Raw genomic sequence first — 22,976 nt, 5'->3', positions numbered from 1 at the left:
ACATCTCGTCTCATACACAAATGCACTAACAATCAGCGAAGTATAAGCATTACATAAACCTGACAATACCAGGAAAATATGATTTTAAAGGTATAGTCCACCTAACAACGAAAATCAGTTCGGTCTTTTACGCTCCTGTCCTTCCAAACCTTGCATGACTTTCTTTTTCTGTCTGTACATTGAAAGTCAGTAGGGTCCAAACAGCAATGGACCCAATTTAAGTAAATGGATTTTTTTATTTAGTGCTTTTTTTTTGTTTGTTTTTTTTTGTTTTTGTTTTTTTGTACAGTGCAGAAGAAACTAAATCATACAGGCTTGGAATGACATGAAAGCCAGTAAACGATGACAGATTTTTTTATTTTGTGCTGACTATCACGTTTAATTCCTCACAAATTCCTAAAATCAGCACCTTGTTTTGAATAAGACCAATTCTTTGGATCTCTAGGATGAATGTATTTACAATTATTTTTATTTTTATTTTTTTTTCATTCTGTAAAACTGTAAAAAGGCTAATGCTTGAATAAAAAGCCCTCTGTCCAGATGGGTCTGTCTCCATCCAGGGCTGGGGGCTTTTAATGGTTTGACTGTCCGGGGCCTGATACGCTGGCGATTGGTGGGGGAGGGGGGGAGGGTGGGTGATGGTGTCAAAGGGGGCATCGCACAAGGCTTTCTGAGAGAAATGTGTTTTGAAAGCAGAGAGGTATGGAGAGAGGGAGAGTGCCGGTTTAGCTGTGCGTTCTATTAGACGGATCAATAGCTCAGTGTGGGAGAGAGTGTCTTAAGAGCTGTTGTCCTGCGCTTTCAGCTGTGGCAGACCTGTTAGTGCTGGCAGAGGGGTGCCGAGTGCCAGTGTTACCAGCTCTGGCCTGGGGGCGGCTTTTAGTCCACACACAAATGTCAGACCGCAGATAGACTATTAGTGTTTAGTGCAGTTATTAAATGGACTTTATTTGTCCTTTAGGAGGCTAAAAGGCATGCTTAAAGGGGGGAGGCTGCATGACAACGCGGCAATTTAGCTGGTTTGGTTACTCTTTTCTGGTCACGATGCAGCGAGCGTGAGTGTAAAAGGAGATCAGGCTTTAGTGTGTGTGTTTGTGTATGGAAGGCACTTAGGCCATACCGTATCTCACTGGAAGCTGAGAGCAGCCTTCTTGCGGTCAACAGTGTTCTAAAATGTTAATGTTGATCTATACCAAACAAAGCCCTTGGGAGGCATTTAGCATGGCCAACAGTTCTCATACTGATGAAATAGGGCCAAGGCTAATCTTCCAAACAACATAAATACCTCAGTCAGCTATCTAAATAGAGACGAACCTGGGGCATCCCATCATAGAGATGCATTCAAGCCCCCATTAAACGGGTGTGTGTCACTCGCCAAAAATAACATCTGTTCTTTTGAGCGGGGGCAGCAACAAATGAGGCAGCGAGCAGAGTCCAAAGTGACCTGCACGTCTATCTGTGCGGAAGAGCGTCAGTTGCTAATGCATATGAAACAGCAGCCCGAGCTTCGGCGGTATCGCCACCCTTATCAAAGAGCGTGGAACATGAAAAGTCACCGGTTTAGCCAGGCAGTAAATCACAACACACTCTGTGTTTGTCTCCCTATCGCCACAGGTGTGCCGATGCTCTCCGTCCAACCCAAAGGAAAACAGAAGGGATGCGCCGGCTGCAACCGTAAGATTAAAGACCGCTACCTGCTCAAGGCCCTGGACAAATACTGGCACGAAGACTGCCTGAAATGTGCCTGCTGCGACTGCCGCCTGGGTGAGGTGGGCTCCACCCTCTACACCAAAGCCAATCTCATCCTCTGTCGCAGGGACTACCTGAGGTAAGAACACACTGCAGTCAAAGTGCTGCCAAAGCAGAAAGGACTTGTTACACCTCAGGCTGCATGACATTCAGAAAAGTACACCCTCATCTAACAGCTGATGATTGCCACCCTGCCCGTCTCATTCCTGGCCCTCTCTCTCTCTCTCTCTCTCTCTCTCTCTCTCTCTCTCTCTCTCTCTCTCTTTTGTTGCGTTTATCTGCTAACGTATGAGTGCGTCTATCGACTTTCAGCTCACCCCAGGCAGCTGAGTGGCAGAACCGCAGGTCTAAGGATCTATTTTGCCTCCTATCTCTGAGCCATCTGCTAGCTAAATTAAGCATTATTATTATTTCCTGGGCGTTAAATCCCAGTCCCTGGGGTCTCCCAACCAGATCCAGTCATTTATCCCCAAGCTGCTCTCCCCAAAGAGCCCCCACTGGTAGGGCCCTTCCCAGTAAGACATGCAGTTCAGCACTGTCGTCATTAACAGTGTGTTAAAGGGACAGTTCACCCAAAAGTAAAAACTCTGGCATCATTACTCACCCTCATGTTGTTCCAAATAGGTTTGACTGACTTTTGTGGAAGATGAAAAAAGCCATTTGAAGGTCTTTGTCTCTAGTTCAGCGTGTCTGTTTTTGCTCTTACACAGAGCTAATGCTGTCCACATCAATGCTGTGTGGTCAATTTGACCACATTGAATTTCACTGTATGGAGTGTGCGGTTCCAGCAAAGAGTAATTTCTTCAGTGTTGTCACATGAAAAGATATAATAAAAAATATTTACAAAAATGTGAGGGGTGTACTCACTTCTGTGATACTGGGCTTCATTTATCAATCTAACGTAGTAACGAGCACAGATCTGTGTGCACAAATCAACTTACGACAGTTCACGTGTGATTTCATGAAACATTCGTATGCCGCCAATCTCATCGTACGAATGATCGCACGTTGATAAATGTGGTGGCAGAAAACAATCGTCATTTGAATATCACGCCCCTAAAAACACCCTGGTTTAGAAGCCTCGCCCCTAGAGTTTACGACACGGAGAAGCGAAACTCGGCCAAAAAGAGGAAGTAATCTCATGAAAGAGAAATTGATCTTACGCCAAAAACACCTGTTAACCTTGAAATTGCAAACAATTAGGCTACATTAATTTATGTAATTTTATATGTATATTAAAATACTGGTAAATATAAACAGCCTATTTAGTTCCCCTCACTCTACAACAAATATTTTAAATCTAACGGTATTCGGAACAGAACAAGAACGAAAAATAAGTAGTTATAAAATTATATATTAAACCATAAAATAAAACACAAATTAGGCTATGGGGCATTCATTATGCGCAGCATACAAATGTCAAGCAAAACTGAAACGGCATTGGGCTCACGAGCCTGTCTCATACCACAAGAATCCAAATGTTTCCATTTTTGCCATATTTGTATTTGTTTGCATATCTATTCATTTATGTAGCCTAAACATGGCTTTATACTTCAGTCATGTTCTAATATCAGTGTAAAATCCTTCACGCGCAAAAATGTTTGGGTGCTGCTCGCTGATTTTCCAGCGGACCTTTTAAAATAAACTTACTTATGTTTGGTTGACTGCATTTTAGTTTGATGATGAATGGCTGAAATGTCAGGCAACTGTAGAACTAGCCTAATGTTGTTTGTGTGTGCGTGAGGTGCCCGTGTGATCAGATAGATTAAATCAAATAAAGATATAAAGAAAATAAATAAAATGCATTAAGAGTGTCACAAAAACGAGTGTAGCCTATAATTGTAGCACAGTGTTTTTCCCCCTTTTTGTGAATGTTAATTATATTATAACCTAATATATATTTTGTGTGATTTTATTCCTTTTTATAGAATTCATTTGTTTTTCTCCTTTCACAGAAGCGCTGCGACGATTGAATCCTCGTGGTCTGTTTACGCTGCTATTCGCGCATACAGCTAAAGCCCTGTATGAAAAAAAAAGACATTCTAATCTTACTGGTTAACGATCGATTAATGAGCTTAGTTTGATGGTCAGGAAAATGTATGTGAAAGTCATACCGGTTTGGAACGATGTGACGGCGAGTTAATTATTACCTTTTTGTTTCTTTTGCTCCCTAAAAATGTGCACTAAAAAAAAATTCCTAACAATTTTTTGAAACAGAAATCTAGAAAAAAAGGCGAGTTAATTATTACCTTTTTGTTTCTTTTGCTCCCTAAAAATGTGCACAAAAAAAAAAATTCCTAACTATTTTTTGAAACGGAAATCTAGAAAAAATTATGTTGGGGATTGACCCACTTGAGCAGCGTGAGCTGAAGCTGAACAGTGAATGCACTTTGCTAAAGCAAACAGAAGCGCTTTAAGTTAATTAACTCCAAAACACAATATACATATTAGGGATGTGCATCTCATGACTCAGGCCGATACGATACGCATCTCGATGCATAGCCAACGATACGATACATTAAAGATACATATACGCAGCTACCGATGCGATGCGATCCGTTTTCAATTCAACACAATGCGATTCGATGCAATATGATGCAATGGAGAAAATATGATCACTTCATGACTCGAGGCCTGTTTCATAAAACAAGTTAACCAAATAAGCCAGGCTTATTTCAGTTAGTCTGATTGTCAAACGATTTGGTTCCATAAAGCAAATTTAACATAGGCCTAGATCAAGCTTAGCCACTGTGGCAACTTATGTTGGGAAACTAACCTGGTCTAAAGCAGGCTAACTGTCCAGCTAAGCTCCTCTACTGACCAATAGGAACATAATGATATTACCATTGTCTCAGTTTATACTATTGCTATTATTGCATACCATTTTGACTTTTTTTTTTTTTTTTTTTTACATTTTCTAGCCATGCAGCCTTTCTCTCTGGTTTTATTACAGCTGTACCTTTTATAGTTTGCAGAACATTAGAATATTACAATCTAAAATTGCTCTTTTAAGCATTAAAATAACTAAATTAATTTTAAAATCACTGAATTAAAAATGAAAATAAAAGAATTACTACATTTTAACTGCTATAAGAAACTCGCATGAACTCATTTGAGCTTAGTAATTAATACCATAGCCTACTAGCTTACATTTGATTTACCTATTACAATAGTCCACTTAGTTACTGCTATCATAAAAATACACTTTATATGTAGGTTTAAAATTCTACAAAAGACACTAATGTCCAAAAACAAAATGTATATTTTACTCAGAATTATTGCGCTCCTATTTGATTGCGCTCCGTCTGTTTAGTGTGCATGCGCGCAGATGCGCTCTTTGCTCTCGTGTGCCTCACCCACTCCTGACAGCAAAATGGATGTTTGCATGACTTTGTAACATTTACAGATGAAAAATATACTTGTGACATGTCAGTTATGCACTGAGGAAAACACAACGTCTCAAATGCATTAAACGGCACCGATATATTCTCTGTTTGTCATGGTGGATCGATTTGATCCATGATCGACATTAATAGCTGCTTAAGAATAAGCGTGAACAAATTAGTGAGATTGTGTGAATTTAATTTGTTGTTAATGGAACCGCTTTAGCCCAGATTGATTTGTTAGGTTATTTCAAGTCAGGTTTTGGACTTTAATCCCAGTTTTTCCTCGGGTCTCCGTTGTGTTGTGATGCATCATATTCACGCAGTGGTGATAGAGCGCGCTTGAGTAACAGAGGAGAAATCGATCTACATATAAAATATTGGTCACAGATTATTAGTTACTTTCTAAATAATAAAAGTATAGTGCATCCACTAGTAATTATATATAAATGAATCTGTTTTTACTGATGCAAATATGTTAGAAACGATGCATCACGATATAATTGACAACTTGTAGCCGATGCACACTTTAAACCAATGCATCGCATCGTTAATTTATGCCGATGCACCGAGTGAATCGGGAAATCTTCCCATCCCTAATACATATGGGATTAACTAAATATGCACAAAATGGCACAAATACAAAAAAAAGAAACTCTGGCTTGCACATAACTCATAGTGACTGTAAATGTTCTAAAGCATAAAGAACACTGTAGACAATATAATGTTATTTCAGGAACTCAGATTTTCACAAATTACAGTTTTTACATGAGTTTAAATGTTGAAATAATCTACATAAAATGTTTGAATATTTGGATTCATATTGCACTGTAGTCAACTAAATTAAAAATGGAAATAAAATTAATTTTTTTTGTCATATAATGAACACGACAAGACAAAATACTGATTCAATTTAAATGATATTTGTCAAGACAAACTATTTAAAAAAAAAAACAAGTAAAAATAACACTAGCCATTACTCAATTTGCACATCCAATCATGACTGTTATGTTACTGTAAGAGTAACCTCACAAGGTCCTAGGGCTGTCAAATAAAATTTCGAATATTCGTCGAATTTAAAATAAAAATCCACATTTGAATACAAAAACGTTGCATTCGAATTTTAGGTGTGGCTTAAGGAGGCAGCCTTATCAGTGGCGCACGAGATGCGATGACGATGTAAGTGTCGTTGCATTGTTTTTGTTAGCTTATCCAGTTGAAGCCACTAGATTGTTCATTAAAAATATTGTGGAAAAGAGAACATCAATGCGGAGAGGATCTCGTTTACATCAAAACTGAAAACAAGCCGTTCACACAGAACACATGTTTCGCGCATTTCTAGAGGGACATCTATTATCGTTGCTTTCGCACAAAGGAGCCACATGTTTAGAAAGCCATGTAAAATTAATGCAAGTTTAACTTTGAAAAAAACATATATCGAGACGTCATGGCGGGGTTTTTTTCTCCATCCCACTGAACTGAAATTATGCATTTTAAATTCGAATATAGGTTCTACTAACTAATAGGTTCACCGATGCATGTGTGGTAATTATAAAATGATTGGGGAAAAAATCTAAATAAGCCACGAATGCTTGGCAATTTTTTTATTTTTTTTGTTTGCTAGAGAATGAAAGCAGAGAATGGTGGAGGGAGAAACAGCATAAAAACAAGCTTCCTGCTGCCGCTGTACTGGCTCTGATGTCCTAATGAAATCTAGCCCACTCATCTGCTCTTCAGCCTGTGACAAATATGTGCTACTTGCCTGGAGATGCTGGATATGAATTCTATTAAGGAACAAATTAAGAAGTATCCCTCTCCGTGCAGACAGCGAGGAAGCATCGGTGCGTTCGCTTTAAACGCGAGTGATTGAGACTCCACGCAGGGCGTCCCACCTAGGGTTGCAAAGGGGTCTTAATTAATGTGCGCATGGCAGGGCTCCAAAAACCCAGCCGAAAATAAAAGAAATGTGTTTGATCCGCCCGCATGTCTTTAATGAAGTGCCTCCCTGAATGGGAGGCTAATTCTGGGTGAGATTTCAGCTTCATTACTGAAGGCGAGCGGGCTGATTCTCTAGCGCTGTGCTGGAGGTGAAGTTTAGGTGGGACTAGCGTTGCAAAAAGGTGGAAAAGTTCCAGTAAATTTTGGAAAATTCAGGATTTTTGGAATTTAATGAATTTTCCAAAATGTCTGATATTTCCGAAATTTACTGAATTTTCCACCTTTTTGCAACCCTAGTCCCACCTAAACTTAACCTCCAGCACACCGCTGGAGAATCAGCCCGCTCGCCTTCAGTAATGAAGCTGAAATCTCACCCAGAATTAGCCTCCCATACAGAGAGGCACTTCATTAAAGACAGGCGGGGGGATCAAACACTACTCTTATTTTCGGCTGTGTTTTTGGAGCCCTGCCATGCGCACATTAATTATGAGCTGCGCTCCTTCTGCGTTTTGTCCTTCAGGAGTACCATAGAGCCATAATGAACCCCCACCCCATAAAAAAAAGACATTCTAATCTTACTGGTTAACGATCGATTAATGAGCTTAGTTTGATGGTCAGGAAAATGTATGTGAAAGTCATACCGGTTTGGAACGATGTGACGGCGAGTTAATTATTACCTTTTTGTTTCTTTTGCTCCCTAAAAATGTGCACTAAAAAAAAATTCCTAACAATTTTTTGAAACAGAAATCTAGAAAAAAATATGTTGGGGATTGACCCACTTGAGCAGCGTGAGCTGAAGCTGAACAGTGAATGCACTTTGCTAAAGCAAACAGAAGCGCTTTAAGTTAATTAACTCCAAAACACAATATACATATTAGGGATGTGCATCTCATGACTCAGGCCGATACGATACGCATCTCGATGCATAGCCAACGATACGATACATTAAAGATACATATACGCAGCTACCGATGCGATGCGATCCGTTTTCAATTCAACACAATGCGATTCGATGCAATATGATGCAATGGAGAAAATATGATCACTTCATGACTCGAGGCCTGTTTCATAAAACAAGTTAACCAAATAAGCCAGGCTTATTTCAGTTAGTCTGATTGTCAAACGATTTGGTTCCATAAAGCAAATTTAACATAGGCCTAGATCAAGCTTAGCCACTGTGGCAACTTATGTTGGGAAACTAACCTGGTCTAAAGCAGGCTAACTGTCCAGCTAAGCTCCTCTACTGACCAATAGGAACATAATGATATTACCATTGTCTCAGTTTATACTATTGCTATTATTGCATACCATTTTGACTTTTTTTTTTTTTTTTTTACATTTTCTAGCCATGCAGCCTTTCTCTCTGGTTTTATTACAGCTGTACCTTTTATAGTTTGCAGAACATTAGAATATTACAATCTAAAATTGCTCTTTTAAGCATTAAAATAACTAAATTAATTTTAAAATCACTGAATTAAAAATGAAAATAAAAGAATTACTACATTTTAACTGCTATAAGAAACTCGCATGAAATCATTTGAGCTTAGTAATTAATACCATAGCCTACTAGCTTACATTTGATTTACCTATTACAATAGTCCACTTAGTTACTGCTATCATAAAAATACACTTTATATGTAGGTTTAAAATTCTACAAAAGACACTAATGTCCAAAAACAAAATGTATATTTTACTCAGAATTATTGCGCTCCTATTTGATTGCGCTCCGTCTGTTTAGTGTGCATGCGCGCAGATGCGCTCTTTGCTCTCGTGTGCCTCACCCACTCCTGACAGCAAAATGGATGTTTGCATGACTTTGTAACATTTACAGATGAAAAATATACTTGTGACATGTCAGTTATGCACTGAGGAAAACACAACGTCTCAAATGCATTAAACGGCACCGATATATTCTCTGTTTGTCATGGTGGATCGATTTGATCCATGATCGACATTAATAGCTGCTTAAGAATAAGCGTGAACAAATTAGTGAGATTGTGTGAATTTAATTTGTTGTTAATGGAACCGCTTTAGCCCAGATTGATTTGTTAGGTTATTTCAAGTCAGGTTTTGGACTTTAATCCCAGTTTTTCCTCGGGTCTCCGTTGTGTTGTGATGCATCATATTCACGCAGTGGTGATAGAGCGCGCTTGAGTAACAGAGGAGAAATCGATCTACATATAAAATATTGGTCACAGATTATTAGTTACTTTCTAAATAATAAAAGTATAGTGCATCCACTAGTAATTATATATAAATGAATCTGTTTTTACTGATGCAAATATGTTAGAAACGATGCATCACGATATAATTGACAACTTGTAGCCGATGCACACTTTAAACCAATGCATCGCATCGTTAATTTATGCCGATGCACCGAGTGAATCGGGAAATCTTCCCATCCCTAATACATATGGGATTAACTAAATATGCACAAAATGGCACAAATACAAAAAAAAGAAACTCTGGCTTGCACATAACTCATAGTGACTGTAAATGTTCTAAAGCATAAAGAACACTGTAGACAATATAATGTTATTTCAGGAACTCAGATTTTCACAAATTACAGTTTTTACATGAGTTTAAATGTTGAAATAATCTACATAAAATGTTTGAATATTTGGATTCATATTGCACTGTAGTCAACTAAATTAAAAATGGAAATAAAATTAATTTTTTTTGTCATATAATGAACACGACAAGACAAAATACTGATTCAATTTAAATGATATTTGTCAAGACAAACTATTTAAAAAAAAAAACAAGTAAAAATAACACTAGCCATTACTCAATTTGCACATCCAATCATGACTGTTATGTTACTGTAAGAGTAACCTCACAAGGTCCTAGGGCTGTCAAATAAAATTTCGAATATTCGTCGAATTTAAAATAAAAATCCACATTTGAATACAAAAACGTTGCATTCGAATTTTAGGTGTGGCTTAAGGAGGCAGCCTTATCAGTGGCGCACGAGATGCGATGACGATGTAAGTGTCGTTGCATTGTTTTTGTTAGCTTATCCAGTTGAAGCCACTAGATTGTTCATTAAAAATATTGTGGAAAAGAGAACATCAATGCGGAGAGGATCTCGTTTACATCAAAACTGAAAACAAGCCGTTCACACAGAACACATGTTTCGCGCATTTCTAGAGGGACATCTATTATCGTTGCTTTCGCACAAAGGAGCCACATGTTTAGAAAGCCATGTAAAATTAATGCAAGTTTAACTTTGAAAAAAACATATATCGAGACGTCATGGCGGGGTTTTTTTCTCCATCCCACTGAACTGAAATTATGCATTTTAAATTCGAATATAGGTTCTACTAACTAATAGGTTCACCGATGCATGTGTGGTAATTATAAAATGATTGGGGAAAAAATCTAAATAAGCCACGAATGCTTGGCAATTTTTTTATTTTTTTTGTTTGCTAGAGAATGAAAGCAGAGAATGGTGGAGGGAGAAACAGCATAAAAACAAGCTTCCTGCTGCCGCTGTACTGGCTCTGATGTCCTAATGAAATCTAGCCCACTCATCTGCTCTTCAGCCTGTGACAAATATGTGCTACTTGCCTGGAGATGCTGGATATGAATTCTATTAAGGAACAAATTAAGAAGTATCCCTCTCCGTGCAGACAGCGAGGAAGCATCGGTGCGTTCGCTTTAAACGCGAGTGATTGAGACTCCACGCAGGGCGTCCCACCTAGGGTTGCAAAGGGGTCTTAATTAATGTGCGCATGGCAGGGCTCCAAAAACCCAGCCGAAAATAAAAGAAATGTGTTTGATCCGCCCGCATGTCTTTAATGAAGTGCCTCCCTGAATGGGAGGCTAATTCTGGGTGAGATTTCAGCTTCATTACTGAAGGCGAGCGGGCTGATTCTCTAGCGCTGTGCTGGAGGTGAAGTTTAGGTGGGACTAGCGTTGCAAAAAGGTGGAAAAGTTCCAGTAAATTTTGGAAAATTCAGGATTTTTGGAATTTAATGAATTTTCCAAAATGTCTGATATTTCCGAAATTTACTGAATTTTCCACCTTTTTGCAACCCTAGTCCCACCTAAACTTAACCTCCAGCACACCGCTGGAGAATCAGCCCGCTCGCCTTCAGTAATGAAGCTGAAATCTCACCCAGAATTAGCCTCCCATACAGAGAGGCACTTCATTAAAGACAGGCGGGTGGATCAAACACTACTCTTATTTTCGGCTGTGTTTTTGGAGCCCTGCCATGCGCACATTAATTATGAGCTGCGCTCCTTCTGCGTTTTGTCCTTCAGGAGTACCATAGAGCCATAATGAACCCCCACCCCATGAAAACACACGTAGCCCCACCACTGCACAAACTAGCTTGAGCCATTACGGTTTCCTTAATAGATAAGTTTAGCAGGATTTGTAAGCTTTCAGGCCATACTCTTTTGTTACTGCACAGAAAAATAGATTAATCTGTTTTGCTGGGGTCAAGAATCCTTTGACCTCATGACCAGAGAGTGAGAGTGCCTCTGTTTTTGACTGCGTTCACCCCTGACCGGAACCATTGCCTTATATTACGGGGGGACACATCAGTCATTTACCAATCAAAGAAGGGTGCTTTTAATTGAAATATAAAGTAGATTACACCTCCTAACGATGGCACATCCATTACTAGCTAGCATGTGAGTATGATTAAAGGGCAGAGATAAGTCTCAGCAATGATTTGGTGCATTTTGATGTTAAAATAGTCTACTGAGCAAGCACAGCTATCCCTTTGAGGGAAAAAAGACATCAATCATATATTTTAAGTGGAAACACAATCCCAATGTCAGCCGTATCTCACTCTGAAAATTAACTACTATGCCTGAACACACAATACAGTGACCCCTGTCTGTAAAACACGACAGTGGGGTCCAAAAAAGTCTGATATGTGTATTGTGTTTATTTGTATTCTGTACATATTGATGTTTAATACTAAAGTAAAATTATTTAAAACAGATAATGGAAAAAGATGCATACAAAATAACAACAATAATAATTATTATTATTATTATACATGACATTTTTAATAATAAAATAATCATTATTATAATTATTGAATTGACAGAACAATTAGATATATAGTAAATATAATAATAATAATAGTATAAATTATATATTTATTTTTACTTTTATTATTGTTTAATAAGTGTTTAAGTAGTTGAGAGTTGAGCTCATTAATCTTCACAGTATCTGTTATTGATTGCATTGTTTCCAAGAAAACAGTTAAAAAGTTAAGCTTGTAATGACAACTCCTATAGCAAAAATTATGCACAATAGACGTTTTAGGCCCGGACGTTCTTGAGCACATTTTGCTTGGAATAACACATTAAATGGCCTTGCTGATAAAATGGTTAGTTTCACTTCATCTTGAATTATATTGCCTGAAAATCCAAGCCATTGTATTTCAAAGTTTGCTGGTGACCTTCCAAATGAGTTTCTGTAACCTCCTAATCCACTTAAATTAACCACCAGTAAAGACATTTTAAGCCGGGCCATCATAGTGCCGCAAAAACCTACAATTAAACCACCGCAGATTTCTTTGCAGAAGCCCAGTTATCCATCACTCTGAGTGTGTATGAGGAGTCCCTTCTCTTTTAAGAAGACTCCTCTGCTCTTAAACCATCAAGAAGTCCCACAGTAACAACCCTCTCAAACTGCCATCCCTGTGCTTTCTGTGACCTGATTTAGAAAAGATGGGAAAATGGGTCTTGTGATGTGATCTGTAACACCCTCTACTGTGCAACATGATGGACGTGAGCCATAAGAAATTGTCCGGGATCCCCAGGGACTCTGACCACCTTTTCAGAAGCGAGCCAGGATAACACAACATTGAACTCCCAACTCCAGTTGCTTGCTCCAGCATTAAGGCATGACATTTGAAATGTGTTCGACCACAATCTGTGTGCAATTCCCTTTTAGAGAACATGCTCCTTCAGACAGACACCTTAATCCTTCCTTCTGCCTCTGACCATGTATGAGTGCCTGCGAACGTTAGGATTATGTGGCCCGCCATCTGAGAACTTTCCAAGATCGAAGAATGACTGGTAGATACATCTCAGCCAACTACTGTAAACTGGCATTCTTGCTGTTAATGGTTGTCCTGTCAAATGCTGTGGCAAATGATTTGGCATCGTCTCTTAAATATGCTGCCAAAGGCCCTTGTGGAAAAAAAAAATTCTTGGACTGATCTATCTTTGTTAAAATGGTGATTTTACTAAGCATGAAATGCCAATAGATAGGGCTGTGTAAAAATATAGATTTTCTAATTAATCAAATCATTTTAATGCTTCAGCACCACAGGAAAATAAATAATTTCTTGTTCACAGTCTGAATTTAATGTGACGCAATAAATACAGCAAAATAATGGCAAAGTCTTTCTATTGAATTCTATTCAATCAGTGTAGTCCGATTCATGACTGAGTCTGTTCTTTTTAGTGAATCTAAACCATACAGCACAATAACCAGTAGGGCTGGGTATCATTCAAAAATTTTCAATACAGATACCTTGACTTCGATACCGGTTCCTGAACTATTCTTTTTTCGATACCAGTTTTATGAAATTAACAAGATTACATTATTTAAAAAAAAAAGAAAAACTTTGGTTTTATTTTTCAGCTTGATGTTTATACAAACTGAAAGACTCCTCTCCTGAGCTACTGCACAAAGGAACAATGTATCCAACACAATAAATCAGAGCAAAATAGTTTTAATAAAGCTCAAAGTCTTCAATTTACACATCTGTTAGGCTACATTTACACTAGTTGGTGTTCGTTTTAAAACGCATAGCTCAGACAGAATCATGATTTCTATTTATTTTCCACTGATTTACTGATGAGTATTAGCTGCTTCCAGCGCTGTCTGCTTGTGTTCTCTCTTCCATGATCGCTGCTCTGACTCAGAGGTAATAACATATTTAATTTCAGCAACATTACATGGCCAAAACACACATTAGACAGCAATCGAAAGTTATTACAAACACTCGATGGTGGTTTAAAGTGAGTTTTGAGTAAAAGCGGAATATAAATCTTATTTATTGTCTTATGTAGCATGATGCTACAGTTTGCATGAATGGTCACATAACACGCGCTTTCGGTCGTGTAACGTTAGTTTGAACAGACGTCTGCATATGTTCGGAACTCAACGCAGCTCCCGCGCTACTCTCCATTGGAAATGAATGACTGGTCTGTCGTTTGTTAGAGATAGTGGAAAGCCGGCTTGAAACGCAGTGGAAACGCCAGTATGACGTGGATCATTTTCATTTTAAAACATAAACGCACCAGTGTAAATGTAGCCTTACATCTATGGGGGCTGGGACACATTCACACTACAGCCTCACGTGTGCACAACATCTCTGAGTGTAACCGGTGTAAACTAGTAGGTGTGTTCGACTTGACGCAGACCGACTGTGCAGACCGATCGGTGTATTACAGTATCACGAGAGCTAAAGAGAGCAGACTGCTCTGTGCGCTTTCGAATCGCTCTCGCGGATGATCGATCTGCGCCACACCTCTTCTAGTCCAACACACTGGCTAGTGCTGCAGGCTTATTGGCTCACTGACGCTGATGAGATTCACTCCTTTAGGTATTGAAATTTGGTACCGAACGACGAGACGTTTTTCGATACTCGATGGTATCAAGGCAATTCAGTCGGTGCCAAAAAGAATCGAACTCTATACCCAGGCCTAATAACCAGTCTAGCCTGGTTTCTGAAACAAATGACTCCTATTAGCTAGTTCTTTTACTGAATAAAAAGCATACAGCATAATTAGTGTAGTCTGACTCACAAACAAATGAGTCTTATGAGCCAGTTCTTTTACTGATTACTAAAAATACTGCATGAATAGTGTAGTCGGATTCATGAACAAATGACTCTTATGAGTCGGTTCATTTTACTGAATCAAAACAGCTTGACTCTTATAAGCTGGTTCTTTAAATGAACCGTTCAAAAAGTAAAGTTAGCGGTTTGAATAATTTTGTTGGAATAATGCACACCTGAATAATTTGAATTATTTACAACATTAGCCAAGTGAGAATTTCTGCTGTGTGTATATAGAACTAAAATATACCAAAATGAATCAAATAAATTAAATCGAGCTTGTGAATCAAAACTGAAGAAATGTGCATTGATACCCAGCCTTACCAATAAAAAAAGGAATACAATAGTGTTTTTTATATATAATGATACACTATAAATACTGAAAACATACTGGACAGCTGAGCAGTTTGTAAATACACTTACTATAATTACTAATCCAATTCTATGCGTGATGTGTAACCGATACTAATTTAAAGTTTAACTGCAAAATGTGAAGTATAAGTTGTATGTGCAATTATGAGTTAGTTTCTCACAGATTCTGTGCTGACCTCGGAACAAAGCTGCACTTGAACCATTATTTTAATAAGCTGAACTCTTTTGTGAGGCAACATCTCGCTGGGGTTGCACGGCCTCCTCAGAGTGTGAGTTCCACAAACACATTTTACTGGAGCAGTAACCCGATCTAACAATGGCTCTTTTTAACACCTCGCCTATCTGATATAACAACATGCCCTCTCCCACCATAAGACTCCTCTCTGCTCGGGTCTGTTGCTCTAATTAACAGCAGGGTCTGCTGGATAGATGCTGGTGGTGACGCAGGGCGAGCAGTCGAGAGAGACTAATATGGACTCGCCGCAACTTTGTTCAGTTTCCCTCTCTCTCCAACAGAGTCCTCCACTTTAGAGGGGTATTTAGCATACCGTCGCATCCTGATCCTGCCTTATTTTTCCCCTTTTCCTCCCCCTGTTCTTCTCCATTTGCTCTTCCTGTGTGCATAGCATCCCTGTTCTGCCAAACGTATATCTATATCTCCGACTCTGAATCTCCAAATTAAACATTGGAGCAAGGGCTTTGAAAATGAAAACGTAAATCCGACGGCGGATGTAGTGGAGGAAAGCGATCTGCCTCGATGACTTGTTCTGTTTGTGACCTTGGTGGTTTGCGTCCCATCTAATAAGCTTAAACAAACAGCGCAGAAATGCGAGTTGTGTCTCTTTCCGTGCTCCAGTGAGCATCTACTTACCTCTCCAAGGTTACGTACCTCACAACACTCCCTCTACATCTCACTCTGCTTTTAGCAGGTCACAGAGAATTAAGGAGAATGAAAGGAGAGGTACGGAGGATAGAGGCAGTATCCTTGCGAGGGGAATCGTTTGTACTTTTGACTACATTATAGTATTTAGCCTCTTGTGTAAAATCCATCTGGCTCTGGTCTGAGCAAAGTCTCACTAGTTACTCTGGATTTAAAAGAGCGGGGGAAAAAAACTGAGCAGTTCAATTGCTTACCTCAGACCTGTTTTCATTGCTTTTGCAGTGTGCTAGGCAAGAACTCTTTGAAGAAGGGGATTAGAACCATGTGATCATTTTAATTAGATCATTAGCTAAGAATTAACATCTAGGTTTGTACCCTCATTAACAAAAAAATACCTAATGTGTGCCAAGCTGGATTCACGTATCGCATTAGATGTCCAATGTGTTTTTTGTTTTTTTTTTCCTCCCACTTCTTCGGTTGTTTTTTTTTTTCCTTTTTTCGGTTTGTTGCGTGATTTCATAAAGGCTAAGAAAGGTATAAGTGAGTAAATCTGCTTTTTGTGTTTTCTCTCACAGGCTCTTTGGTACAACGGGGAACTGTGCAGCCTGCAGTAAACTGATCCCAGCCTTTGAAATGGTGATGAGGGCCAGAGATAATGTTTACCATTTGGACTGTTTTGCCTGTCAGCTTTGTAACCAGAGGTAAGGAGAGAAAGATCACAACAAGCCTGCAAGATTGTCTTTCTATGTAGAAATGCAGAAGAACTTAGCACACACACAAATCGCTCAATGACTTCTAGCATTGTGACTTTACACACTCCGATTGGCCCATAGCCTTTTCTCCTAGGGATGCACCGCAACACAAATTCTTGGCCGAAGCCAAAGGCGAAACAAAATGAAACACTGTGCCGAATGCCCCCATGTATTTTGCTAATTTGTTTCACCATGACATAAATTAAATAGCTAAAATATGCTTTTTTTTTACTGTTTTGATTTTCAAAGAAAAAATCAATTACAAAACAGTTTAAGAATATTTATCGCTGAACATTTTTTTTAACATTCCAGCAGACATAATACCATCAAAGCACAATTTAGCTTAAAATTTATAAATTAGTAAAATAACCGTATTTTTGGCCATTTGAGACCCCCTTCTTAAATCAGGCATGTGATTGGCAAAAGACAAAAAAGAAAACACTGAGCAGCAAATCAGCATATTAGAATGATTTCCGAAAGGTCCTGTGACACTGAAGACTGAAGTAATGCTGCTGAAAATACAGCTTTGATCACAGGAACAAATTTCATTTTACTATATATTCACATAAAGTTAATTAAAATTGTAATATTTCACTATTACGGTTTTTGTATTTTTACTGTACAAATAAATGAAACATGGAAACGTTTTTAAAACATTAGAAAATGACAGATCCACTTTGGACTTTGAACCCTGGCTAACAAGTAGATAGCTCCGCGAGCTCATGCAACGCTGTTATACAAGCAATTTGTGCGTGTATTAGAAAACGTAACGTTCTGCAGTTTATTTACTAATTGTTTAAGGCCATTTCACGATTTCAATTATCATACAGTAACCGGCAACAACCACCCCTTCCTCTTCTCATCGAAGACATGCGGAGCAGTGCTAAACAGTCTTTTGCTATCAGTGCTTGTAATGATTTGTGTCTTTCTCGGACCGTTTTGAATGCTTCCGCACTGCCGACATGTGTGCTGCATTATAAAGAGTGCGTGCGTCTCACTCAACGCTGGTTGCCATTTGATCGCGTCACCAAAAATACAATTTATTCAGTCTTTTTGCTTATTCCCAAACACCGAAAGAGCTTTTTTTTGCTATTTTCGGCCGAATAATTTCAGTTGCCGAACATTCAGTGCATCCCTACATTCTACTCTGCGTTTTCATCTCAAACCTATGAGTTTTGTCCTGGTTTGTATTTTTGACCAGAAGTGGGATTATAAGCTTGTGTTGAGTGAAATTAACCAGTGCTTCAGTGGCGGTACCGTTGGCACGCCAATACCAAGCCTGATCAAAATGTGAACACCTTATTGAACACAGTCAGCCAGAAAGCTCCTGCTCAATACACAACCAAGCCAAGCACGTCACCGCTATGTGTCTCGCCGAGGGTATTAAGTGGCCGGACGAATTAACTTTTCAAGGATCATCCTTCCAAACATTCCTGGGGAGCAAAGGAATGTGACAGTGTCTTAAATGCTCTACTGTGTGACCCACTTCTAAAGACTTGTGTCATTCTCGAAAGCTGCCACATGCACACGCTAAACTCATTGAATACTACAGTAAATACAAACAAGCTCAAACTCCAATTTAGAACTGATGCCGCAAAAAAAAAACTAATTTTTAAGGAATCTAAATGCAGCAATCAAACAAAATAAAGCATCTGGTAGGAAACAGGAATAAATCGTCAAATGGCATATTTGGTGAGCACCAGGTGTGTAATGAAGTTTGAGTGAAGCCTTGCTGCTGACGGATGGCACACAAGCCTGGTTCTCCTGTGCTCCGCTCGATTCCTTTGCCAACACAGCAAATTGGCGTGGCAGTGATTGACAAGAGAAAACATCATTGGCAATGCTTTCATCATGGATGCACTATTGTCCTATACGACATTCATGGCTTTCATATGCAAACTCGTCAGTGTACAAATGCAGTGCACACATGGAATGTTTTTCTCTTTAATTGGCATTAAATTTCATGGGAAGTTTTTAGAGGCTAACAATTTATACTTTGGCAAGGAGCCCCAACATACGGTGAAAAAACCTCAGTGGTGGGGTTTCCTTGGAAACTGGTGCAGAGTTTTTTTTTTTTTTGGCCAATGAAAAGAAATGGTGGCATGCTTTCATTAGGTGCCAATCCTGTCCTGCTTTGAAAAATGTTGTTGGTTTTGAAAACATTTAGTTAAAACTGTACCTTATTGCCACATCACAAGAGGCTTTGAGACCGTCATAGAAACAGTAGCATTCCTGATGCCTGTGATGACGAAGACTGTACACTGCATGGTCATTTACACTGATGCAATTTTTCCTAAACCAAAAAATTTGAATTGATTTGTGAGTATTTAATTTTTCTGTTACACCAAATACACAAAATAATGATCTTTAAAAAAAGCATCATATAACCCCTTTAAAAGGTATTTCCAATTCAATGCAGGATGGCCTACAGCCCTGATATACACTTTGCACTTTCGCACTATGAAAGTGTAAGATATTTTTACAATATTAAAAGACATAAAAATACAAATATGAGGTTTTATTATATATATATATATATATATATATATATATATATATATATATATATATATATATATATAATAAAACCTCATATTTGTATTTTTATGTCTTTTAATATTGTAAAAATATCTTACACTTTCATAGTGCGAAAGTGCAAAGTGTATATCAGGGCTGTAGGCCATCCTGCATTGAATTGGAAATACCTTTTAAAGGGGTCATATGATGCTTTTTTTAAAGATCATTATTTTGTGTATTTGGTGTAACAGAATATGTTGACATGCTTTAATGTTCAAAAAACACATTTTTTAAATACTGTACATTAATGTAGGTCCTCAATGCCCCGTCTCTCTCAAACGCTTCGTTTTCTACAAAGTCCCTCCTTCTGACAAGCGCAGTCTGCTCTGATTGGCCAGCTGACCCAGTGCATTGTGATTGGCCGAACACCGCAAGCACTCGTCGGAAATGTAACGCCCCTTACCATAATCGCGAGCTTCATCTTTCAAAATAAATGTAAAGACAGAGCCCGAAAGGGGGAACAGAGTCGCGTGACAGACTCAGTGATGAAGCTGGTTTGTGATGTGACCCCCCCCTCTCTCTCTCGCGCGCTCTCTCACGCACGCACGCACACACGAAGCGCAAAACTCAGCATTTGAACGGTCGATAGCAAATACTTAAACTAATAACAAAACAGTAGCTGATTCAGAAGCGCCAGATTCTCATAGCAAAGTCAGAATTACCTCCTCTCCTAGGTTCACGAAACGGTCGTCCATAAAATGCATTGCTGTTCAGTAAATGCATTACTTTCGGAAGGCCAAATAAAGTGCTTTTGCTTTCGCCTAGAAACACACAGCGTCTCCCTGACATGGCTGCTTCAACACTAACTGCGGTTACTGAAACCACGGCTTCTTTCTTTGCGTGCACATTTGGGCGGCATTATGCAAATATTTCCACATAGTGAGGTAGATATGTGGGGGCGTGTTGGGGGCGTGGCAGAGTCTTAACTTTGATAAAGAATATCTCTTTGGTTTTGAGACTTTAGTCTTTGCAACTTCAGGGATCTTATTTATCCACAAACGGCTTGTAACACTCCAAAGAGAAAGGAAAACTTGAAATCGCATCATATGACCCCTTTAAATTTAAATTTTGAATTTCTATATTTTAAAGCATAAAAAGCACATTTAAAATATAAAGCATATTTAAAATAAAACTTTAAATTATTATTATAAAATTTGAATGACAAGTCAGTAAATTCCTCTTCCTGCAATTTAGCTTTTTGTGATGTGCGGCCAATTCTTCAATTCTGAATTTTGTCCAACTATCCATAGTGTTTCAGTGTAAAGTGGAATGGCTCCTGAATATCTCTGAACTTTTAAACCCAAATACATCTGTTAGATCGCTGAGGTCTTCTGAGCAAAGAGTGTTGATGATCCCGAGATCTAGGTTAAAGTTGAGGGGTGACTGTGTCTTTTCAAATTGCTGGGCCTAAACTACGGAATAGGGTTGTAAAGATATACCGGTATGACGGTTTATCACGGTTAGAACGTGCACGGTTATCATACCGTAAACATTTGCATATCTACATTACATCACAGTGGAGTCAGCTGTCTTAACCGTGGCTTGTGTACTGCAAACACATACCAGCTTCATTACTGTGTCTGTCACGCTACTCTGTTCCTCTTTCGGGCTTGAACTGATGGTAAAACTAATGACATTATTTACGGTCTTTACATTTATTTTGAAAGATGAAGCTTGCGATTATGGTAAGGGGCGTTACATTTCCGACAAGTGCTTGCGGTGTTCGGCCAATCACAATGCACAGGGTCAGCTGGCCAATCAGAGCAGACTGCGCTTGTCGGAAGGAGGGACTTTGTAGAAAACTAAGAGTTTGAGAGAGGTGGGGCATAGAGGACCTACAAGAATGTACAGTAATTGAAAAGTTTTTTTTGACCATTAAAGCATGTCAACATATTCTGATACACCAAATAATAATCTTTAAAAAAAGCATCATATGACCCCTTTAATTACCATGTTAAAGTGACATACAGTAGCTATATATAAGCAGTGTTTCCCCTGCCATTATTTTAGGGGGGCGGTCCGCCACCCCAACGTAAACCGTAAACCTAGGGGAAACACTGTATAAGGTGAACAGCTTTATTTGTTTTTATTTTTTCAGAAGGGAGACTTCAATAATTTCATTTAAAATGGTTTCAAGTTTGTTGTAATAAAGGATTTGTTCACTCAAATAACTTGTTATTTTAAGAGTCATTGATAAGAATTGTTTAATATATACGGTGATATTTTCTGAGACTATTATCATACCGTTACAACCCTACTATGGAACAGTCTTCCAGTCTTCCTCCGATTAGTCTCTTCAGAATCTGAATTTAAATCCAAGTTAAAAACTTGGAAGCTTATAACTGTCCTTAGAGTATAAGGATCTGTCACTTATCAGTGTGATTTTCTCCTCTTTAGTGCATTGCGGTCAAAACTGTTTATATTTGTCTTTTTAGCAAGGTTTGTACAGCACAGTGGTCAACTACTGTTGTTTTTATTGTGCTTTATAAATAAATTTTGATTTGATTTAAAGGTCTGTTCGAGCCTGACGAAATACAAATATTCACCTAAACTATTGAATCTGATACCAAATTGTCAATATTTCCTGAAATACCTGAATGGTAATTTGTTATACAGATCATAAATTAAATGACAACCTAGCCACAGAATAATACAAAAAAAAAAAGACCTCAAAGTACACTAATGCAGACTTTGTGTGAAGGAGTTTGTTTTAAAAGCGGTTGCTGCCTCTGTTGTGGACTTGGTGTGAATAGGCCAAATAAATGTGTATGTTAACCGGTGTTTGTTGTTGTTGTTTTTTTTTTCTGCAGGTTTTGTGTGGGCGACAAGTTTTTCCTAAAAAACAACATGATTCTGTGTCAGATGGACTATGAGGAGGGGCAGCTCAACGGGAGCTTTGAGACACAAGTTCAATAGCCAATCAAATGACGGCAGCGACAGCTCTCGGTCCACACACAAACACACGCTTATGTGCGATGGATGTTCTGCTGCACTCAGAGAGAAGAGCATCTGTCTGCTTGCCTGCAATACTTTTTACAGTAAAAGCCCTATTGGTCCCTGAGGACTCTATTGTAAATGTACTACTTTTTGGCCCTTCCTGTCCCCAACACTGAGCAGTTACACGTTTTGATGTACAGTTGTGCCTGCTTAGCTGAGCACTGTATTGCCTGTATGGTTTTTGTGATGTTTTTCTGTTATATAAATTCTCATTTATTTCTTGCTGCTAAATATATATATATATATATATAATGTTTAAAAATATTTGTCAGTGTGGCAAAGTCCAAACTGCCTATAAATATTATTTCACACAACACTAGCATAACACACACACAAAAAAAATTATATAAACCAGGTGCGCACAAAAACTGAACAAATGTGAAAAAGTCATTAAGTCAAGGAATAAAGGTGCCCAAACAATTGCCAAATCACCATAAATGTTTAATGTTTCTACCCACCTGCATCAGCGAGACGTTTACAACCACACATGGACAGCATATGGGTTTTGACC

General features: G+C 38.5%; 1 protein-coding gene across 1 annotated transcript in view; it reads left to right on the top strand.

Moving 5' to 3' along the window:
* Positions 1–22,658, top strand: part of LOC107585950 (rhombotin-1) — a 59,481-nt gene extending 36,823 nt beyond the window's left edge. Inside the window, exons 2-4 of the mRNA XM_016273141.1 lie at positions 1,615–1,828; positions 16,715–16,840; positions 22,279–22,658. Coding sequence (XP_016128627.1) covers positions 1,615–1,828; positions 16,715–16,840; positions 22,279–22,384 — 446 coding nt within the window. The 3' untranslated portion in view covers positions 22,385–22,658. The remainder of the gene's footprint in view (positions 1–1,614; positions 1,829–16,714; positions 16,841–22,278) is intronic.
* The last annotated feature ends 318 nt before the right edge of the window (positions 22,659–22,976 follow it).

Source organism: Sinocyclocheilus grahami, unplaced genomic scaffold (assembly GCF_001515645.1).
Source record: "Sinocyclocheilus grahami isolate Dianchi unplaced genomic scaffold, SAMN03320097.WGS_v1.1 scaffold76.1, whole genome shotgun sequence".
Lineage (NCBI taxonomy): Eukaryota > Metazoa > Chordata > Actinopteri > Cypriniformes > Cyprinidae > Sinocyclocheilus > Sinocyclocheilus grahami.
The sequence above is the reverse complement of the archived record's forward strand: the minus strand, read 5'-3'. Positions and strand labels throughout refer to the sequence as shown.